The 20,442-nt window shown below is 38.5% G+C and overlaps 1 protein-coding gene across 4 annotated transcripts in view; it reads left to right on the top strand.

Moving 5' to 3' along the window:
• The window catches only part of LOC118362335 (myelin transcription factor 1-like protein), a 180,362-nt gene that overhangs the window by 111,463 nt on the left and 48,457 nt on the right, over nt 1-20,442 (top strand). For all 4 annotated transcript variants that reach the window (XM_052486106.1, XM_052486107.1, XM_052486108.1 and 1 more), the window contains exon 6: nt 19,543-20,003. In XM_052486106.1, coding sequence (XP_052342066.1) covers nt 19,543-20,003 — 461 coding nt within the window. The remainder of the gene's footprint in view (nt 1-19,542; nt 20,004-20,442) is intronic.

Genomic DNA, 20,442 nt, shown 5'->3' with positions numbered 1-20,442 from the left:
GCCTTCCTGACTAGTCTCCCAGTCTCTCCCGCTGAAAAACATCCCCACAGAATGATACTGCCACCACCATGCTTCACCGTAGGGATGGTGCCAGGTTTCCTTCAGACGTGACGCTTGGCCTTCAGGCCAAAGAGTTAAATCTTGGTTTCATCAGACCTGAGAATCATAGATTTCATGGTCTGAGAGTCCTGAAACTCCAATTTGGCTGTCATGTGCCTTTTACTGAGGAGTGGCTTCCGTCTGGCCACTCTACCATAAAGGCCTGATTGGTGGAGTGCTGCAGAGATGGTTGTCCTTCTGGAGTTCTGTCAGAGTGACCATCGGGTTCTTGGTCCCCTCCCTGACCAAGACCCTTCTCCCCCGATTTCTCAGTTTGGCTGTGCTGCCAGCTCTAGGAAGAGTCTTGGTGGTTCCAAACTTCTTCCCCTTAAGAATGATGGAGGCCACTGTGTTCTTTTTTTTTGGTACCCTTCCCCAGACCTGTGTCTCGACACAACCCTGTCTCGGAACACTCAGGACAATTCCTTCAACCTCATGGCTTGTTTTTTGCTCTGACATGCACTGTCTGACATGCACTGTTTTTGCTCTGACATGCACTGTCTGACATGCACTGTTTTTGCTCTGACATGCACTGTCTGACATGCACTGTTTTTGCTCTGACATGCACTATGGATGATCAATAGAAACAGGATGCACCTGAGCTCAATTTCGAGTCTCATAGCAAAGGGTCTGAATACTTATGTAGATACGTTTTTTATATATATATATATATGTAAATGTGACCGTCTTTGTGGGGTATTGTGTGTAGATTGATGAGGAACATGTTTTGTTTAATCAATTTTAGAATAAGGCTGTAAAGTAACACGATGTGTAAAATGTTGAGTGGTCTGAATACTTTCCGAATTAGTGGGATAAAGGACCTGCATTAGTGGGATAAAGGACCTGCATTAGTGGGATAAAGGGCCTGCATTAGTGGGATAAAGGACCTGCATTAGTGGGATAAAGGACCTGCATTAGTGGGATAATGGACCTGCATTAGTGGGATAAAGGACCTGCATTAGTGGGATAAAGGACCTGCATTAGTGGGATAAAGGACCTGCATTAGTGGGATAAAGGACCTGCATTAGTGGGATAAAGGACCTGCATTAGTGGGATAATGGACCTGCATTAGTGGGATAAAGGACCTGCATTAGTGGGATAAAGGACCTGCATTAGTGGGATAAAGGACCTGCATTAGTGGGATAATGGACCTGCATTAGTGGGATAAAGGACCTGCATTAGTGGGATAAAGGACCTGCATTAGTGGGATAAAGGACCTGCATTAGTGGGATAAAGGACCTGCATTAGTGGGATAAAGGACCTGCATTAGTGGGATAAAGGACCTGCATTAGTGGGATAAAGGACCTGCATTAGTGGGATAAAGAGGCATTTGGAGATCATGCATAAAGTTGTTTTCTGTAAATATTGTAAGGACGTCTTTCAGTAAGGGAGGATTTTAGGACCCACTGAAACAGATTTGCAGTAGTAGTACAATGGAACATTATGTAACAATGGAAATACTAACTGGTGTAATTGACCCCTTTTTATTGGCCAGATAAAAACAATTTCTAGCGATTTTAAACGTTAATCCATTTGAGTGTTTCAATGCAATTAGCAGTATCACTGAGATTGTGAATTGTAAAGTGATTCAGGTGAAAATACATGAATAGCTGTCATGGAGTGACTGTTGCACATTAAGCACAGCTATACAGCCCCTCCATCTGGGTGATGCACTGCAAGTACTGCCTCATCGCTAAAAGCCATCCAGTCTGACAGACAGAGTGGTATGCAATGGAAGACGAGTAGAGGGAAGAGTGAATTTCAACAGCTAGACACCTTCACTCCTTCCCAACTTCCCTCCCTCTCACTCACCTATCCTCCCTGCCAGGCTGGCTGCTTGGCGATACGTATCCTACTGGGACCAGCCCTTGATTTATTTGGAGGGGCTCTGGAATGGGCCAGGATGAGTGACATTTTAATGTGCTTTTGAGATGTTTGGTCACAAGCACTATTGATCACAGTACCCAGCGACCCCCTCCCCTCCACACACACACACACACACACACACACACACACACACACACACACACACACACACACACACACACACACACACACACACACACACACACACCTCCGCCCCCACCCTGGGGAGAGGTGCAGGACCTACAGGAGCCTGCAGGGCTGACAGGCAGGGAATGAGTTTCCTTGTGGTCTTAGATTAATGAAATGAGGCCCTGGGTGTGGGTGCAGGGGTCAGACTATTAAGTAATCCCTGGGCCTGCTGAGATTGAGGCTGTCTGCCAGTTGAGCCCGACGCTGGCTGAGTGATGGACACCCGCTCCTTTTGGTCTGTGTGTGTGTGTTTGTGTGTGTGTGTGTGTGTGTGTGTGCGTGTGTGCGTGTGTGCGTGTGTGCGTGTGTGCGTGTGTGCGTGCGTGTGTGCGTGTGTGAGAGAGAGAGGGAGAGAGAGAACATATATCATGCAGCTTTGCAATTCTGAAACAAATAAACACAGGTAAAAGGTCCACAGTTAGCATGTTGCAGTGAGTCAGAATACCCAGTTCTCCACCAATTTAAGAAATGAGGCTCATGTATTAGCAGCACCCCCCTAACCTTGAGTAGAGGAAGCTTCCGAGAGGTGCCACATCCGCTTGGAAACGTCCAAAACAGAACGCCTCCACCGACTATAATAACTGCTGATATAATTTCACTCCTCCGCTCCTTCAACCTAATGCTGTCTATTTGTTCACATTAGGGCCTATTCTGGGCTGAGTGAGTAGGGATAAACACTCTGGGCTGGTGTGAAGGGGAATCAGGAACATTTCACAGCTCAGTAGCCTCTAACTAAGCATACCTGAAGTATTTCTGACTCTGTTACCAAACAGCATGGAACACTGCTCTGCTTGGCACCCAAAACACGTTGTCGCACTGGTCTCATTGGGACTCTGTCCGTGTGGTTTGTTTGATTGAGGTACTGGGTGCCACATGCGCAAATCAATGCACTCATACACAGACCTGTATCGCCCCCAGACTCCCCATGGTTTGATAAGGGAAAAGGATTAGGCTCCTGTGATCAATATTCTGGGTGAATACACAGATGATCAGATGATCAGGTTAAAATGTGTCCTCTGCTGTAAATCGGACCAGGAGAATACAGTAAATGCATCCCTCTGATTATGCTGTTTTCCCAATGACCATACTACAACAACATGTACAGCTGCATGTTTCGTTGCAGTCGCCACAACAGAGTCAGACAATGCCAGCTAAATAAACAATGTGTTTTCAGAGGGTAACCCAGGGATGTAATTATCTATTTGTTTTCAGAGGGTAACCCAGGGATGTAATTATCTATTTGTTTTCAGAGGGTAACCCAGGGATGTAATTATCTATTTGTTTTCAGAGGGTAACCCAGGGATGTAATTATCTATTTGTTTTCAGAGGGTAACCCAGGGATGTAATTATCTATTTGTTTTCAGAGGGTAACCCAGGGATGTAATTATCTATTTGTTTTCAGAGGGTAACCCAGGGATGTAATTATCTATTTGTTTTCAGAGGGTAACCCAGGGATGTAATTATCTATTTGTTTTCAGAGGGTAACCCAGGGATGTATTTATCTATTTGTTTTCAGAGGGTAACCCAGGGATGTAATTATCTATTTGTTTCCAGAGGGTAACCCAGGGATGTAATTATCTATTTGTTTTCAGAGGGTAACCCGGGGATGTAATTATCTATTTGTTTTCAGAGGGTAACCCAGGGATGTAATTATCTATTTGTTTTCAGAGGGTAACCGAGGGATGTAATTATCTATTTGTTTTCAGAGGGTAACCCAGGGATGTAATTATCTATTTGTTTTCAGAGGGTAACCCAGGGATGTAATTATCTATTTGTTTTCAGAGGGTAACCCAGGGATGTAATTATCTATTTGTTTTCAGAGGGTAACCCAGGGATGTAATTATCTATTTGTTTTCAGAGGGTAACCCAGGGATGTAATTATCTATTTGTTTTCAGAGGGTAACCCAGGGATGTATTTATCTATTTGTTTTCAGAGGGTAACCCAGGGATGTAATTATCTATTTGCTTTCAGAGGGTAACCCAGGGATGTAATTATCTATTTGTTTTCAGAGGGTAACCCAGGGATGTATTTATCTATTTGTTTTCAGAGGGTAACCCAGGGATGTATTTATCTATTTGTTTTCAGAGGGTAACCCAGGGATGTAATTATCTATTTGTTTTCAGAGGGTAACCCAGGGATGTATTTATCTATTTGTTTTCAGAGGGTAACCCAGGGATGTAATTATCTATTTGTTTTCAGAGGGTAACCCAGGGATGTAATTATCTATTTGTTTTCAGAGGGTAACCCAGGGATGTAATTATCTATTTGTTTTCAGAGGGTAACCCAGGGATGTAATTATCTATTTGTTTCCAGAGGGTAACCCAGGGATGTAATTATCTATTTGTTTTCAGAGGGTAACCCAGGGATGTAATTATCTATTTGTTTCCAGAGGGTAACCCAGGGATGTAATTATCTATTTGTTTTCAGAGGGTAACCCAGGGATGTAATTATCTATTTGTTTTCAGAGGGTAACCGAGGGATGTATTTATCTATTTGTTTTCAGAGGGTAACCCAGGGATGTAATTATCTATTTGTTTTCAGAGGGTAACCCAGGGATGTAATTATCTATTTGTTTTCAGAGGGTAACCGAGGGATGTATTTATCTATTTGTTTTCAGAGGGTAACCCAGGGATGTAATTATCTATTTGTTTTCAGAGGGTAACCCAGGGATGTAATTATCTATTTGTTTCCAGAGGGTAACCCAGGGATGTAATTATCTATTTGTTTTCAGAGGGTAACCCAGGGATGTAATTATCTATTTGTTTTCAGAGGGTAACCCAGGGATGTAATTATCTATTTGTTTTCAGAGGGTAACCCAGGGATGTAATTATCTATTTGTTTTCAGAGGGTAACCCAGGGATGTAATTATCTATTTGTTTTCAGAGGGTAACCGAGGGATGTATTTATCTATTTGTTTTCAGAGGGTAACCCAGGGATGTAATTATCTATTTGTTTTCAGAGGGTAACCCAGGGATGTAATTATCTATTTGTTTTCAGAGGGTAACCCAGGGATGTAATTATCTATTTGTTTTCAGAGGGTAACCGAGGGATGTATTTATCTATTTGTTTTCAGAGGGTAACCCAGGGATGTAATTATCTATTTGTTTTCAGAGGGTAACCCAGGGATGTAATTATCTATTTGTTTTCAGAGGGTAACCCAGGGATGTAATTATCTATTTGTTTTCAGAGAGGTAACCCAGGGATGTAATTATCTATTTGTTTTCAGAGGGTAACCCAGGGATGTAATTATCTATTTGTTTTCAGAGGGTAACCCAGGGATGTAATTATCTATTTGTTTTCAGAGGGTAACCCAGGGATGTAATTATCTATTTGTTTTCAGAGGGTAACCCAGGGATGTTTTCAGAGGGTTATTATCTATTTGTTTTCAGAGGGTAACCCAGGGATGTAATTATCTATTTGTTTTCAGAGGGTAACCCAGGGATGTAATTATCTATTTGTTTTCAGAGGGTAACCCAGGGATGTAATTATCTATTTGTTTTCAGAGGGTAACCCAGGGATGTAATTATCTATTTGTTTTCAGAGGGTAACCCAGGGATGTAATTATCTATTTGTTTTCCAGGGTTTTCATGGGATGTAATTATCTATTTGTTTTCAGAGGGTAACCCAGGGATGTAATTATCTATTTGTTTTCAGAGGGTAACCCAGGGATGTAATTATCTATTTGTTTTCAGAGGGTAACCCAGGGATGTAATTATCTATTTGTTTTCAGAGGGTAACCCAGGGATGTAATTATCTATTTGTTTTCAGAGGGTAACCCAGGGATGTAATTATCTATTTGTTTTCAGAGGGTAACCCAGGGATGTAATTATCTATTTGTTTTCAGAGGGTAACCCAGGGATGTAATTATCTATTTGTTTTCAGAGGGTAACCCAGGGATGTAATTATCTATTTGTTTTCAGAGGGTAACCCAGGGATGTAATTATCTATTTGTTTTCAGAGGGTAACCCAGGGATGTAATTATCTATTTGTTTTCAGAGGGTAACCCAGGGATGTAATTATCTATTTGTTTTCAGAGGGTAACCCAGGGATGTAATTATCTATTTGTTTTCAGAGGGTAACCCAGGGATGTAATTATCTATTTGTTTTCAGGGATGTAATTATCTATTTGTTTTCAGAGGGTAACCCAGGGATGTAATTATCTATTTGTTTTCAGAGGGTAACCCAGGGATGTAATTATCTATTTGTTTTCAGAGGGTAACCCAGGGATGTAATTATCTATTTGTTTTCAGAGGGTAACCCAGGGATGTAATTATCTATTTGTTTTCAGAGGGTAACCCAGGGATGTAATTATCTATTTGTTTTCAGAGGGTAACCCAGGGATGTAATTATCTATTTGTTTTCAGAGGGTAACCCAGGGATGTAATTATCTATTTGTTTTCAGAGGGTAACCCAGGGATGTAATTATCTATTTGTTTTCAGAGGGTAACCCAGGGATGTAATTATCTATTTGTTTTCAGAGGGTAACCCAGGGATGTAATTATCTATTTGTTTTCAGAGGGTAACCCAGGGATGTAATTATCTATTTGTTTTCAGAGGGTAACCCAGGGATGTAATTATCTATTTGTTTTCAGAGGGTAACCCAGGGATGTAATTATCTATTTGTTTTCAGAGGGTAACCCAGGGATGTAATTATCTATTTGTTTTCAGAGGGTAACCCAGGGATGTAATTATCTATTTGTTTTCAGAGGGTAACCCAGGGATGTAATTATCTATTTGTTTTCAGAGGGTAACCCAGGGATGTAATTATCTATTTGTTTTCAGAGGGTAACCCAGGGATGTAATTATCTATTTGTTTTCAGAGGGTAACCCAGGGATGTAATTATCTATTTGTTTTCAGAGGGTAACCCAGGGATGTAATTATCTATTTGTTTTCAGAGGGTAACCCAGGGATGTAATTATCTATTTGTTTTCAGAGGGTAACCCAGGGATGTAATTATCTATTTGTTTTCAGAGGGTAACCCAGGGATGTAATTATCTATTTGTTTTCAGAGGGTAACCCTATTTGTTTTCAGAGGGTAACCCAGAATTATCTATTTGTTTTCAGGGATGTAATTATCTATCTATTTGTTTTCAGAGGGTAACCCAGGGATGTAATCTTATCTATTTGTTTTCAGAGGGTAACCCAGGGATGTAATTATCTATTTGTTTTCAGAGGGTAACCCAGGGATGTAATTATCTATTTGTTTTCAGAGGGTAACCCAGGGATGTAATTATCTATTTGTTTTCAGAGGGTAACCCAGGGATGTAATTATCTATTTGTTTTCAGAGGGTAACCCAGGGATGTAATTATCTATTTGTTTTCAGAGGGTAACCCAGGGATGTAATTATCTATTTGTTTTCAGAGGGTAACCCAGGGATGTAATTATCTATTTGTTTTCAGAGGGTAACCCAGGGATGTAATTATCTATTTGTTTTCAGAGGGTAACCCAGGGATGTAATTATCTATTTGTTTTCAGAGGGTAACCCAGGGATGTAATTATCTATTTGTTTTCAGAGGGTAACCCAGGGATGTAATTATCTATTTGTTTTCAGAGGGTAACCCAGGGATGTAATTATCTATTTGTTTTCAGAGGGTAACCCAGGGATGTATTATCTATTTGTTTTCAGATCTGTATTTATCTTTTGTTTTCAGAGGGTAACCCAGGGATGTAATTATCTATTTGTTTTCAGAGGGTAACCCAGGGATGTAATTATCTATTTGTTTTCAGAGGGTAACCCAGGGATGTATTTATCTATTTGTTTTCAGAGGGTAACCCAGGGATGTAATTATCTATTTGTTTTCAGAGGGTAACCCAGGGATGTAATTATCTATTTGTTTTCAGAGGGTAACCCAGGGATGTAATTATCTATTTGTTTTCAGAGGGTAACCCAGGGATGTAATTATCTATTTGTTTTCAGAGGGTAACCCAGGGATTAATTATCTATTTGTTTTCAGAGGGTAACCCATCTATTTGTTTTCAGGATGTAATTATCTATTTGTTTTCAGAGGGTAACCCAGGGATGTAATTATCTATTTGTTTTCAGAGGGTAACCCAGGGATGTAATTATCTATTTGTTTTCAGAGGGTAACCCAGGGATGTAATTATCTATTTGTTTTCAGAGGGTAACCCAGGGATGTAATTATCTATTTGTTTTCAGAGGGTAACCCAGGGATGTAATTATCTATTTGTTTTCAGAGGGTAACCCAGGGATGTAATTATCTATTTGTTTTCAGAGGGTAACCCAGGGATGTAATTATCTATTTGTTTTCAGAGGGTAACCCAGGGATGTAATTATCTATTTGTTTTCAGAGGGTAACCCAGGGATGTAATTATCTATTTGTTTTCAGAGGGTAACCCAGGGATGTAATTATCTATTTGTTTTCAGAGGGTAACCCAGGGATGTAATTATCTATTTGTTTTCAGAGGGTAACCCAGGGATGTAATTATCTATTTGTTTTCAGAGGTAACCCAGGGATGTAATTATCTATTTGTTTTCAGAGGGTAACCCAGGGATGTAATTATCTATTTGTTTTCAGAGGGTAACCCAGGGATGTAATTATCTATTTGTTTTCAGAGGGTAACCCAGGGATGTAATTATCTATTTGTTTTCAGAGGGTAACCCAGGGATGTAATTATCTATTTGTTTTCAGAGGGTAACCCAGGGATGTAATTATCTATTTGTTTTCAGAGGGTAACAGGGATGTAATTATCTATTTGTTTTCAGAGGGTAACCCAGGGATGTAATTATCTATTTGTTTTCAGAGGGTAACCCAGGGATGTAATTATCTATTTGTTTTCAGAGGGTAACCCAGGGATGTAATTATCTATTTGTTTTCAGAGGGTAACCCAGGGATGTAATTATCTATTTGTTTTCAGAGGGTAACCCAGGGATGTAATTATCTATTTGTTTTCAGAGGGTTATCTATTTGTTTTCAGAGGGTAACCCAGGGATGTAATTATCTATTTGTTTTCAGAGGGTAACCCAGGGATGTAATTATCTATTTGTTTTCAGAGGGTAACCCAGGGATGTAATTATCTATTTGTTTTCAGAGGGTAACCCAGGGATGTAATTATCTATTTGTTTTAACAGATGTAATTATCTATTTGTTTCCAGAGGTAACCCAGGGATGTAATTATCTATTTGTTTTCAGAGGGTAACCCAGGGATGTAATTATCTATTTGTTTTCAGAGGGTAACCCAGGGATGTAATTATCTATTTGTTTTCAGAGGGTAACCCAGGGATGTAATTATCTATTTGTTTTCAGAGGTAACCCAGGATGTAATTATCTATTTGTTTTCAGAGGGTAACCCAGGGATGTAATTATCTATTTGTTTTCAGAGGGTAACCCAGGGATGTAATTATCTATTTGTTTTCAGAGGGTAACCCAGGGATGTAATTATCTATTTGTTTTCAGAGGGTAACCCAGGGATGTAATTATCTATTTGTTTTCAGAGGGTAACCCAGGGATGTAATTATCTATTTGTTTTCAGGGATGTAATTATCTATTTGTTTTCAGAGGGTAACCCAGGGATTTGTTTTCAGAGGGTAATTATCTATTTGTTTTCAGAGGGTAACCCAGGGATGTAATTATCTATTTGTTTTCAGAGGGTAACCCAGGGATGTAATTATCTATTTGTTTTCAGAGGGTAACCCAGGGATGTAATTATCTATTTGTTTTCAGAGGGTAACCCAGGGATGTAATTATCTATTTGTTTTCAGAGGGTAACCCAGGGATGTAATTATCTATTTGTTTTCAGAGGGTAACCCAGGGATGTAATTATCTATTTGTTTTCAGAGGGTAACCCAGGGATGTAATTATCTATTTGTTTTCAGAGGATAACCCAGGGATAATTATCTATTTGTTTTCAGAGGGTAACCCAGGGATAACCCAGGGATGTAATTATCTATTTGTTTTCAGAGGGTAACCCAGGGATGTAATTATCTATTTGTTTTCAGAGGGTAACCCAGGGATGTAATTATCTATTTGTTTTCAGAGGGGATAATTATCTATTTGTTTTCAGGGATGTAATTATCTATTTGTTTTCAGAGGGATGTAATTATCTATTTGTTTTCAGGGATGTAATTATCTATTTGTTTTCAGAGGGTAACCCAGGGATGTAATTATCTATTTGTTTTCAGAGGGTAACCCAGGGATGTAATTATCTATTTGTTTTCAGAGGGTAACCCAGGGATGTAATTATCTATTTGTTTTCAGAGGGTAACCCAGGGATGTAATTATCTATTTGTTTTCAGAGGTAACCCAGGGATGTAATTATCTATTTGTTTTCAGAGGGTAACCCAGGGATGTAATTATCTATTTGTTTTCAGAGGTAACCCAGGGATGTAATTATCTATTTGTTTTCAGAGGGTAACCCAGGGATGTAATTATCTATTTGTTTTCAGAGGGTAACCCAGGGATGTAATTATCTATTTGTTTTCAGAGGGTAACCCAGGGATGTAATTATCTATTTGTTTTCAGAGGGTAACCCAGGGATGTAATTATCTATTTGTTTTCAGAGGGTAACCCAGGGATGTAATTATCTATTTGTTTTCAGAGGGTAACCCAGGGATGTAATTATCTATTTGTTTTCAGAGGGTAACCCAGGGATGTAATTATCTATTTGTTTTCAGAGGGTAACCCAGGGATGTAATTATCTATTTGTTTTCAGAGGGTAACCCAGGGATGTAATTATCTATTTGTTTTCAGAGGGTAACCCAGGGATGTAATTATCTATTTGTTTTCAGAGGGTAACCCAGGGATGTAATTATCTATTTGTTTTCAGAGGGTAACCCAGGGATGTAATTATCTATTTGTTTTCAGAGGGTAACCCAGGGATGTAATTATCTATTTGTTTTCAGAGGGTAACCCAGGGATGTAATTATCTATTTGTTTTCAGAGGGTAACCCAGGGATGTAATTATCTATTTGTTTTCAGAGGGTAACCCAGGGATGTAATTATCTATTTGTTTTCAGAGGGTAACCCAGGGATGTAATTATCTATTTGTTTTCAGAGGGTAACCCAGGGATGTAATTATCTATTTGTTTTCAGAGGGTAACCCAGGGATGTAATTATCTATTTGTTTTCAGAGGGTAACTATTTTTGTTTTCAGAGGGTAACCCAGGGATGTAATTATCTATTTGTTTTCAGAGGAACCCAGGGATGTAATTATCTATTTGTTTTCAGAGGGTAACCCAGGGATGTAATTATCTATTTGTTTTCAGAGGGTAACCCAGGGATGTAATTATCTATTTGTTTTCAGAGGGTAACCCAGGGATGTAATTATCTATTTGTTTTCAGAGGGTAACCCAGGGATGTAATTATCTATTTGTTTTCAGAGGGTAACCCAGGGATGTAATTATCTATTTGTTTTCAGAGGGTAACCCAGGGATGTAATTATCTATTTGTTTTCAGAGGGTAACCCAGGGATGTAATTATCTATTTGTTTTCAGAGGGTAACCCAGGGATGTAATTATCTATTTGTTTTCAGAGGGTAACCCAGGGATGTAATTATCTATTTGTTTTCAGAGGGTAACCCAGGGATGTAATTATCTATTTGTTTTCAGAGGGTAACCCAGGGATGTTTTCAATTATCTCTATTTGTTTTCAGAGGGTAACCCAGGGATGTAATTATCTATTTGTTTTCAGAGGGTAACCCAGGGATGTAATTATCTATTTGTTTTCAGAGGGTAACCCAGGGATGTAATTATCTATTTGTTTTCAGAGGGTAACCCAGGGATGTAATTATCTATTTGTTTTCAGAGGGTAACCCAGGGATGTAATTATCTATTTGTTTTCAGAGGGTAACCCAGGGATGTAATTATCTATTTGTTTTCAGAGGGTAACCCAGGGATGTAATTATCTATTTGTTTTCAGAGGGTAACCCAGGGATGTAATTATCTATTTGTTTTCAGAGGGTAACCCAGGGATGTAATTATCTATTTGTTTTCAGAGGGTAACCCAGGGATGTAATTATCTATTTGTTTTCAGAGGGTAACCCAGGGATGTAATTATCTATTTGTTTTCAGAGGGTAACCCAGGGATGTAATTATCTATTTGTTTTCAGAGGGTAACCCAGGGATGTAATTATCTATTTGTTTTCAGAGGGTAACCCAGGGATGTAATTATCTATTTGTTTTCAGAGGGTAACCCAGGGATGTAATTATCTATTTGTTTTCAGAGGGTAACCCAGGGATGTAATTATCTATTTGTTTTCAGAGGGTAACCCAGGGATGTAATTATCTATTTGTTTTCAGAGGTAACCCAGGGATGTAATTATCTATTTGTTTTCAGAGGGTAACCCAGGGATGTAATTATCTATTTGTTTTCAGAGGGTAACCCAGGGATGTAATTATCTATTTGTTTTCAGAGGGTAACCCAGGGATGTAATTATCTATTTGTTTTCAGAGGTAACCTATTTGTTTTCAGAGGATGGGATGTAATTATCTATTTGTTTTCAGAGGGTAACCCAGGGATGTAATTATCTATTTGTTTTCAGAGGGTAACCCAGGGATGTAATTATCTATTTGTTTTCAGAGGGTAACCCAGGGATGTAATTATCTATTTGTTTTCAGAGGGTAACCCAGGGATGTAATTATCTATTTGTTTTCAGAGGGTAACCCAGGGATGTAATTATCTATTTGTTTTCAGAGGGTAACCCAGGGATGTAATTATCTATTTGTTTTCAGAGGTAACCCAGGGATGTATCTATTTGTTTTCAGATAACTATTATCTTTTGTTTTCAGAGGGTAACCCAGGGATGTAATTATCTATTTGTTTTCAGAGGGTAACCCAGGGATGTAATTATCTATTTGTTTTCAGAGGGTAACCCAGGGATGTAATTATCTATTTGTTTTCAGAGGGTAACCCAGGGATGTAATTATCTATTTGTTTTTGTTTTCAGAGGGTAACCCAGGGATGTAATTATCTATTTGTTTTCAGAGGGTAACCCAGGGATGTAATTATCTATTTGTTTTCAGAGGGTAACCCAGGGATGTAATTATCTATTTGTTTTCAGAGGGTAACCCAGGGATGTAATTATCTATTTGTTTTCAGAGGGTAACCCAGGGATGTAATTATCTATTTGTTTTCAGAGGGTAACCCAGGGATGTAATTATCTATTTGTTTTCAGAGGGTAACCCAGGGATGTAATTATCTATTTGTTTTCAGAGGGTAACCCAGGGATGTAATTATCTATTTGTTTTCAGAGGGTAACCCAGGGATGTAATTATCTATTTGTTTTCAGAGGGTAACCCAGGGATGTAATTATCTATTTGTTTTCAGAGGGTAACCCAGGGATGTAATTTGTTTTCATCTATTTGTTTTCAGAGGGTAACCCAGGGATGTAATTATCTATTTGTTTTCAGAGGGTAACCCAGGGATGTAATTATCTATTTGTTTTCAGAGGGTAACCCAGGGATGTAATTATCTATTTGTTTTCAGAGGGTAACCCAGGGATGTAATTATCTATTTGTTTTCAGAGGGGATGTAATTATCTATTTGTTTTCAGGGATGTAATTATCTATTTGTTTTCAGAGGGTAACCCAGGGATGTAATTATCTATTTGTTTTCAGAGGGTAACCCAGGGATGTAATTATCTATTTGTTTTCAGAGGGTAACCCAGGGATGTAATTATCTATTTGTTTTCAGAGGGTAACCCAGGGATGTAATTATCTATTTGTTTTCAGAGGGTAACCCAGGGATGTAATTATCTATTTGTTTTCAGAGGGTAACCCAGGTAATTATCTATTTGTTTTCAATTATCTATTTGTTTTGTTTTCAGAGGGTAACCCAGGGATGTAATTATCTATTTGTTTTCAGAGGGTAACCCAGGGATGTAATTATCTATTTGTTTTAACCCAGGGATGAGGGGGTAACCCAGGGATGTAATTATCTATTTGTTTTCAGAGGGTAACCAAGGGATGTAATTATCTATTTGTTTTCAGAGGGTAACCCAGGGATGTAATTATCTATTTGTTTTCAGAGGGTAACCCAGGGATGTAATTATCTATTTGTTTTCAGAGGTAACCCAGGGATGTAATTATCTATTTGTTTTCAGAGGGTAACCCAGGGATGTAATTATCTATTTGTTTTCAGAGGGTAACCCAGGGATGTAATTATCTATTTGTTTTCAGAGGGTAACCCAGGGATGTAATTATCTATTTGTTTTCAGAGGGTAACCCAGGGATGTAATTATCTATTTGTTTTCAGAGGGTAACCCAGGGATGTAATTATCTATTTGTTTTCAGACGGTAACCCAGGGATGTAATTATCTATTTGTTTTCAGAGGGTAACCCAGGGATGTAATTATCTATTTGTTTTCAGAGGGTAACCCAGGGATGTAATTATCTATTTGTTTTCAGAGGGTAACCCAGGGATGTAATTATCTATTTGTTTTCAGAGGGTAACCCAGGGATGTAATTATCTATTTGTTTTCAGAGGGTAACCCAGGGATGTAATTATCTATTTGTTTTCAGAGGTAACCCAGGGATGTAATTATCTATTTGTTTTCAGAGGGTAACCCAGGGATGTAATTATCTATTTGTTTTCAGAGGGTAACCCAGGGATGTAATTATCTATTTGTTTTCAGAGGGTAACCCAGGGATGTAATTATCTATTTGTTTTCAGAGGATGTAACCTATTTGTTTTCAGGGATGTAATTATCTATTTGTTTTCAGAGGGTAACCCAGGGATGTAATTATCTATTTGTTTTCAGAGGGTAACCCAGGGATGTAATTATCTATTTGTTTTCAGAGGGTAACCCAGGGATGTAATTATCTATTTGTTTTCAGAGGGTAACAGGGATGTAATTATCTATTTGTTTTCAGAGGGTAACCCAGGGATGTAATTATCTATTTGTTTTCAGAGGGTAACCCAGGGATGTAATTATCTATTTGTTTTCAGAGGGTAACCCAGGGATGTAATTATCTATTTGTTTTCAGAGGGTAACCGGGATGTAATTATCTATTTGTTTTCAGAGGGTAACCCAGGGATGTAATTATCTATTTGTTTTCAGAGGGTAACCCAGGGATGTAATTATCTATTTGTTTTCAGAGGGTAACCCAGGGATGTAATTATCTATTTGTTTTCAGAGGGTAACCCAGGGATGTAATTATCTATTTGTTTTCAGAGGGGGATGTAATTATCTATTTGTTTTCAGAGGGTAACCCAGGGATGTAATTATCTATTTGTTTTCAGAGGGTAACCCAGGGATGTAATTATCTATTTGTTTTCAGAGGGTAACCCAGGGATGTAATTATCTATTTGTTTTCAGAGGGTAACCCAGGGATGTAATTATCTATTTGTTTTCAGAGGGTAACCCAGGGATGTAATTATCTATTTGTTTTCAGAGGGTAACCCAGGGATGTAATTATCTATTTGTTTTCAGAGGGTAACCCAGGGATGTAATTATCTATTTGTTTTCAGACGGTAACCCAGGGATGTAATTATCTATTTGTTTTCAGAGGGTAACCCAGGGATGTAATTATCTATTTGTTTTCAGAGGGTAACCCAGGGATGTAATTATCTATTTGTTTTCAGAGGGTAACCCAGGGATGTAATTATCTATTTGTTTTCAGAGGGTAACCCAGGGATGTAATTATCTATTTGTTTTCAGAGGGTAACCCAGGGATGTAATTATCTATTTGTTTTCAGAGGGTAACCCAGGGATGTAATTATCTATTTGTTTTCAGAGGGTAACCCAGGGATGTAATTATCTATTTGTTTTCAGAGGGTAACCTATTTGTTTTCAGGGATGTAATTATCTATTTGTTTTCAGAGGGTAACCCAGGGATGTAATTATCTATTTGTTTTCAGAGGGTAACCCAGGGATGTAATTATCTATTTGTTTTCAGAGGGTAACCCAGGGATGTAATTATCTATTTGTTTTGTAATTATCTATTTGTTTTCAGAGGGTAACCCAGGGATGTAATTATCTATTTGTTTTCAGAGGGTAACCCAGGGATGTAATTATCTATTTGTTTTCAGAGGGTAACCCAGGGATGTAATTATCTATTTGTTTTCAGAGGGTAACCCAGGGATGTAATTATCTATTTGTTTTCAGAGGGTAACCCAGGGATGTAATTATCTATTTGTTTTCAGAGGGTAACCCAGGGATGTAATTATCTATTTGTTTTCAGAGGGTAACCCAGGGATGTAATTATCTATTTGTTTTCAGAGGGTAACCCAGGGATGTAATTATCTATTTGTTTTCAGAGGGTAACCCAGGGATGTAATTATCTATTTGTTTTCAGAGGGTAACCCAGGGATGTAATTATCTATTTGTTTTCAGAGGGTAACCCAGGGATGTAATTATCTATTTGTTTTCAGAGGGTAACCCAGGGATGTAATTATCTATTTGTTTTCAGAGGGTAACCCAGGGATGTAATTATCTATTTGTTTTCAGAGGGTAACCCAGGGATGTAATTATCTATTTGTTTTCAGAGGGTAACCCAGGGATGTAATTATCTATTTGTTTCCAGAGGGTAACCCAGGGATGTAATTATCTATTTGTTTTCAGAGGGTTTTCAACCCAGGGATGTAATTATCTATTTGTTTTCAGAGGGTAACCCAGGGATGTAATTATCTATTTGTTTTCAGAGGGGATAATTATCTATTTGTTTTCAGAGGGATGTAATTATCTATTTGTTTTCAGAGGGTAACCCAGGGATGTAATTATCTATTTGTTTTCAGAGGGTAACCCAGGGATGTAATTATCTATTTGTTTTCAGACCCAGGTAACCCAGGGATGTAATTATCTATTTGTTTTCAGAGGGTAACCCAGGGATGTAATTATCTATTTGTTTTCAGAGGGTAACCCAGGGATGTAATTATCTATTTGTTTTCAGAGGGTAACCCAGGGATGTAATTATCTATTTGTTTTCAGAGGGTAACCCAGGGATGTAATTATCTATTTGTTTTCAGAGGGTAACCCAGGGATGTAATTATCTATTTGTTTTCAGAGGGTAACCCAGGGATGTAATTATCTATTTGTTTTCAGAGGGTAACCCAGGGATGTAATTATCTATTTGTTTTCAGAGGGTAACCCAGGGATGTAATTATCTATTTGTTTTCAGAGGGTAACCCAGGGATGTAATTATCTATTTGTTTTCAGAGGGTAACCCAGGGATGTAATTATCTATTTGTTTTCAGAGGGTAACCCAGGGATGTAATTATCTATTTGTTTTCAGAGGGTAACCCAGGGATGTAATTATCTATTTGTTTTCAGAGGGTAACCCAGGGATGTAATTATCTATTTGTTTCCAGAGGGTAACCCAGGGATGTAATTATCTATTTGTTTTCAGAGGGTAACCCAGGGATGTAATTATCTATTTGTTTTCAGAGGGTAACCCAGGGATGTAATTATCTATTTGTTTTCAGAGGGTAACCCAGGGATGTATTTATCTATTTGTTTTCAGAGGGTAACCCAGGGATGTAATTATCTATTTGTTTTCAGAGGGTAACCCAGGGATGTATTTATCTATTTGTTTTCAGAGGGTAACCCAGGGATGTAATTATCTATTTGTTTTCAGAGGGTAACCCAGGGATGTAATTATCTATTTGTTTTCAGAGGGTAACCCAGGGATGTAATTATCTATTTGTTTTCAGAGGGTAACCCAGGGATGTAATTATCTATTTGTTTTCAGAGGGTAACCCAGGGATGTAATTATCTATTTGTTTTCAGAGGGTAACCCAGGGATGTAATTATCTATTTGTTTTCAGAGGGTAACCCAGGGATGTAATTATCTATTTGTTTTCAGAGGGTAACCCAGGGATGTAATTATCTATTTGTTTTCAGAGGGTAACCCAGGGATGTAATTATCTATTTGTTTTCAGAGGGTAACCCAGGGATGTAATTATCTATTTGTTTTCAGAGGGTAACCCAGGGATGTATTTATCTATTTGTTTTCAGAGGTTTTCAGTAACCCAGGGATGTAATTATCTATTTGTTTTCAGAGGGTAACCCAGGGATGTAATTATCTATTTGTTTTCAGAGGGTAACCCAGGGATGTAATTATCTATTTGTTTTCAGAGGGTAACCCAGGGATGTAATTATCTATTTGTTTTCAGAGGGTAACCCAGGGATGTAATTATCTATTTGTTTTCAGAGGGTAACCCAGGGATGTAATTATCTATTTGTTTTCAGAGGGTAACCCAGGGATGTAATTATCTATTTGTTTTCAGAGGGTAACCCAGGGATGTATTTATCTATTTGTTTTCAGAGGGTAACCCAGGGATGTAATTATCTATTTGTTTTCAGAGGGTAACCCAGGGATGTAATTATCTATTTGTTTTCAGAGGGTAACCCAGGGATGTAATTATCTATTTGTTTTCAGAGGGTAACCCAGGGATGTAATTATCTATTTGTTTTCAGAGGGTAACCCAGGGATGTAATTATCTATTTGTTTTCAGAGGGTAACCCAGGGATGTAATTATCTATTTGTTTTCAGAGGGTAACCCAGGGATGTAATTATCTATTTGTTTTCAGAGGGTAACCCAGGGATGTAATTATCTATTTGTTTTCAGAGGGTAACCTATTTGTTTTCAGGGATGTAATTATCTATTTGTTTTCAGAGGGTAACCCAGGGATGTAATTATCTATTTGTTTTCAGAGGGTAACCCAGGGATGTAATTATCTATTTGTTTTCAGAGGGTAACCCAGGGATGTAATTATCTATTTGTTTTCAGAGGGTAACCCAGGGATGTAATTATCTATTTGTTTTCAGAGGGTAACCCAGGGATGTAATTATCTATTTGTTTCCAGAGGGTAACCCAGGGATGTATTTATCTATTTGTTTTCAGAGGGTAACCCAGGGATGTATTTATCTATTTGTTTTCAGAGGGTAACCCAGGGATGTAATTCTCTATTTGTTTTCAGAGGGTAACCCAGGGATGTAATTATCTATGTGTATTAATATCATTGTTTTTATTTGTCTCAGAAATCCTCATCCTGCCTCCTATAATTATTAACCCAGCAAAGGATGGCAATTAGAATGTAATTACACAATAGTGAATGATTATGGGCATGATTAGAGCTCCGTTTCCTAAACTTTGATTTCACTTTCTCTATGGTGCCACAAACAAAAACATTCACCAGAGCATTGGGTCTGTCCTAGAGCTGTTCTGCAGCGACAAAGCAAGAGAGCATTCAGCACCTTGTACCATTGTGCTGCAGTTGTGTTTTATTGTGTTTTGTAGAATTCTCTCCAAATGTGTTTTAATCAGTGAATAGCCTGCTGGGTAGTGTGCTGGCCCAGTGACACATTTAGAGACCAGAGCCAGTGTATTGTATTAGCTTAGCCAGTCAGCCACTAAGCCTGGTGAGGTGGCGGGGTTTTGGGTCTGCTGGCTAACAGTTAATGGTTCTGGTGTTATCTGTCCCCTGCAGTGTGTACGGCTGCCCTCTGGCCAAGAAGAGGAAAACAGTGGACAGACAGCCTCTGGAACCCCTGGAAGTGCTGGAGCCCATACTGGAACCCCTTGAACCAGCATCCAAGGGGACACCACTCATAACCCAGATGGACAACTCTACTATGGAGGAGAGCTACGAGACGGACGGAACGGAGGAGATGGATGATAGAGAGGAGGAGGTGGAGGAGGGAGTAGAGGATGGGGGAGATGAGGAAGAGGAGGAGGTAGAGGAGGAGGAAGAGGAGAGATACTCGGATGACAATGAGGAACAGATGGAGCAGGAAGAAGGAGATGTGGAGAGAGGGGAGGGAGAGGGGGAGGAGGTAGATGTGGAACAAGAAGAGGAGGAGGAGGAGGAAGAGGGAGTAGAAGAGGAGGAAGAGGAAGAAGAAGAGGAAGAGTATGAGGAGGAGTTTGATGAGCAGAGTCAAGGCAAAGGTGAGACTTAATTTACTTGCCTGTTACACCGCAAGATATTAGGACATAATATTCAAAACAATGTAAATATTTGCATTGTGGAATGGTTAGCCTAGAATATATATATATATATATATATACTGTATATACAGTGCCAGTCAAAAGTTTTCATTTATTTTAACTTTTTTCTACGTTGTAGAATAATAGTGAAGACATCAAAACTATGAGATAACACATATGGAATCATGTGGTAACCAAAAAATTGTTAAACATATCAATGTGGGAACTCCTTCAAGACAGCATTCCAGGTGAAGCTGGTTAGGAGAAGGCCAAGAGTGTGCAAAGCTGTCATCAAGGCAAAGGGTGGCTACGTTGAAGAATCTAAAATATAAAATATATTTTGATTTGATTAACACTTTTTTGGTGTCTTCGTGATTCCATATGTGTTATTTCATAGTTT

This window comes from Oncorhynchus keta, chromosome 29 (assembly GCF_023373465.1).
Source record: "Oncorhynchus keta strain PuntledgeMale-10-30-2019 chromosome 29, Oket_V2, whole genome shotgun sequence".
In the NCBI taxonomy this organism is placed as follows: Eukaryota; Metazoa; Chordata; class Actinopteri; order Salmoniformes; family Salmonidae; genus Oncorhynchus; species Oncorhynchus keta.
Note: the sequence above shows the minus strand (reverse complement) of the source record. Positions and strands in the feature narration are given on the sequence as shown.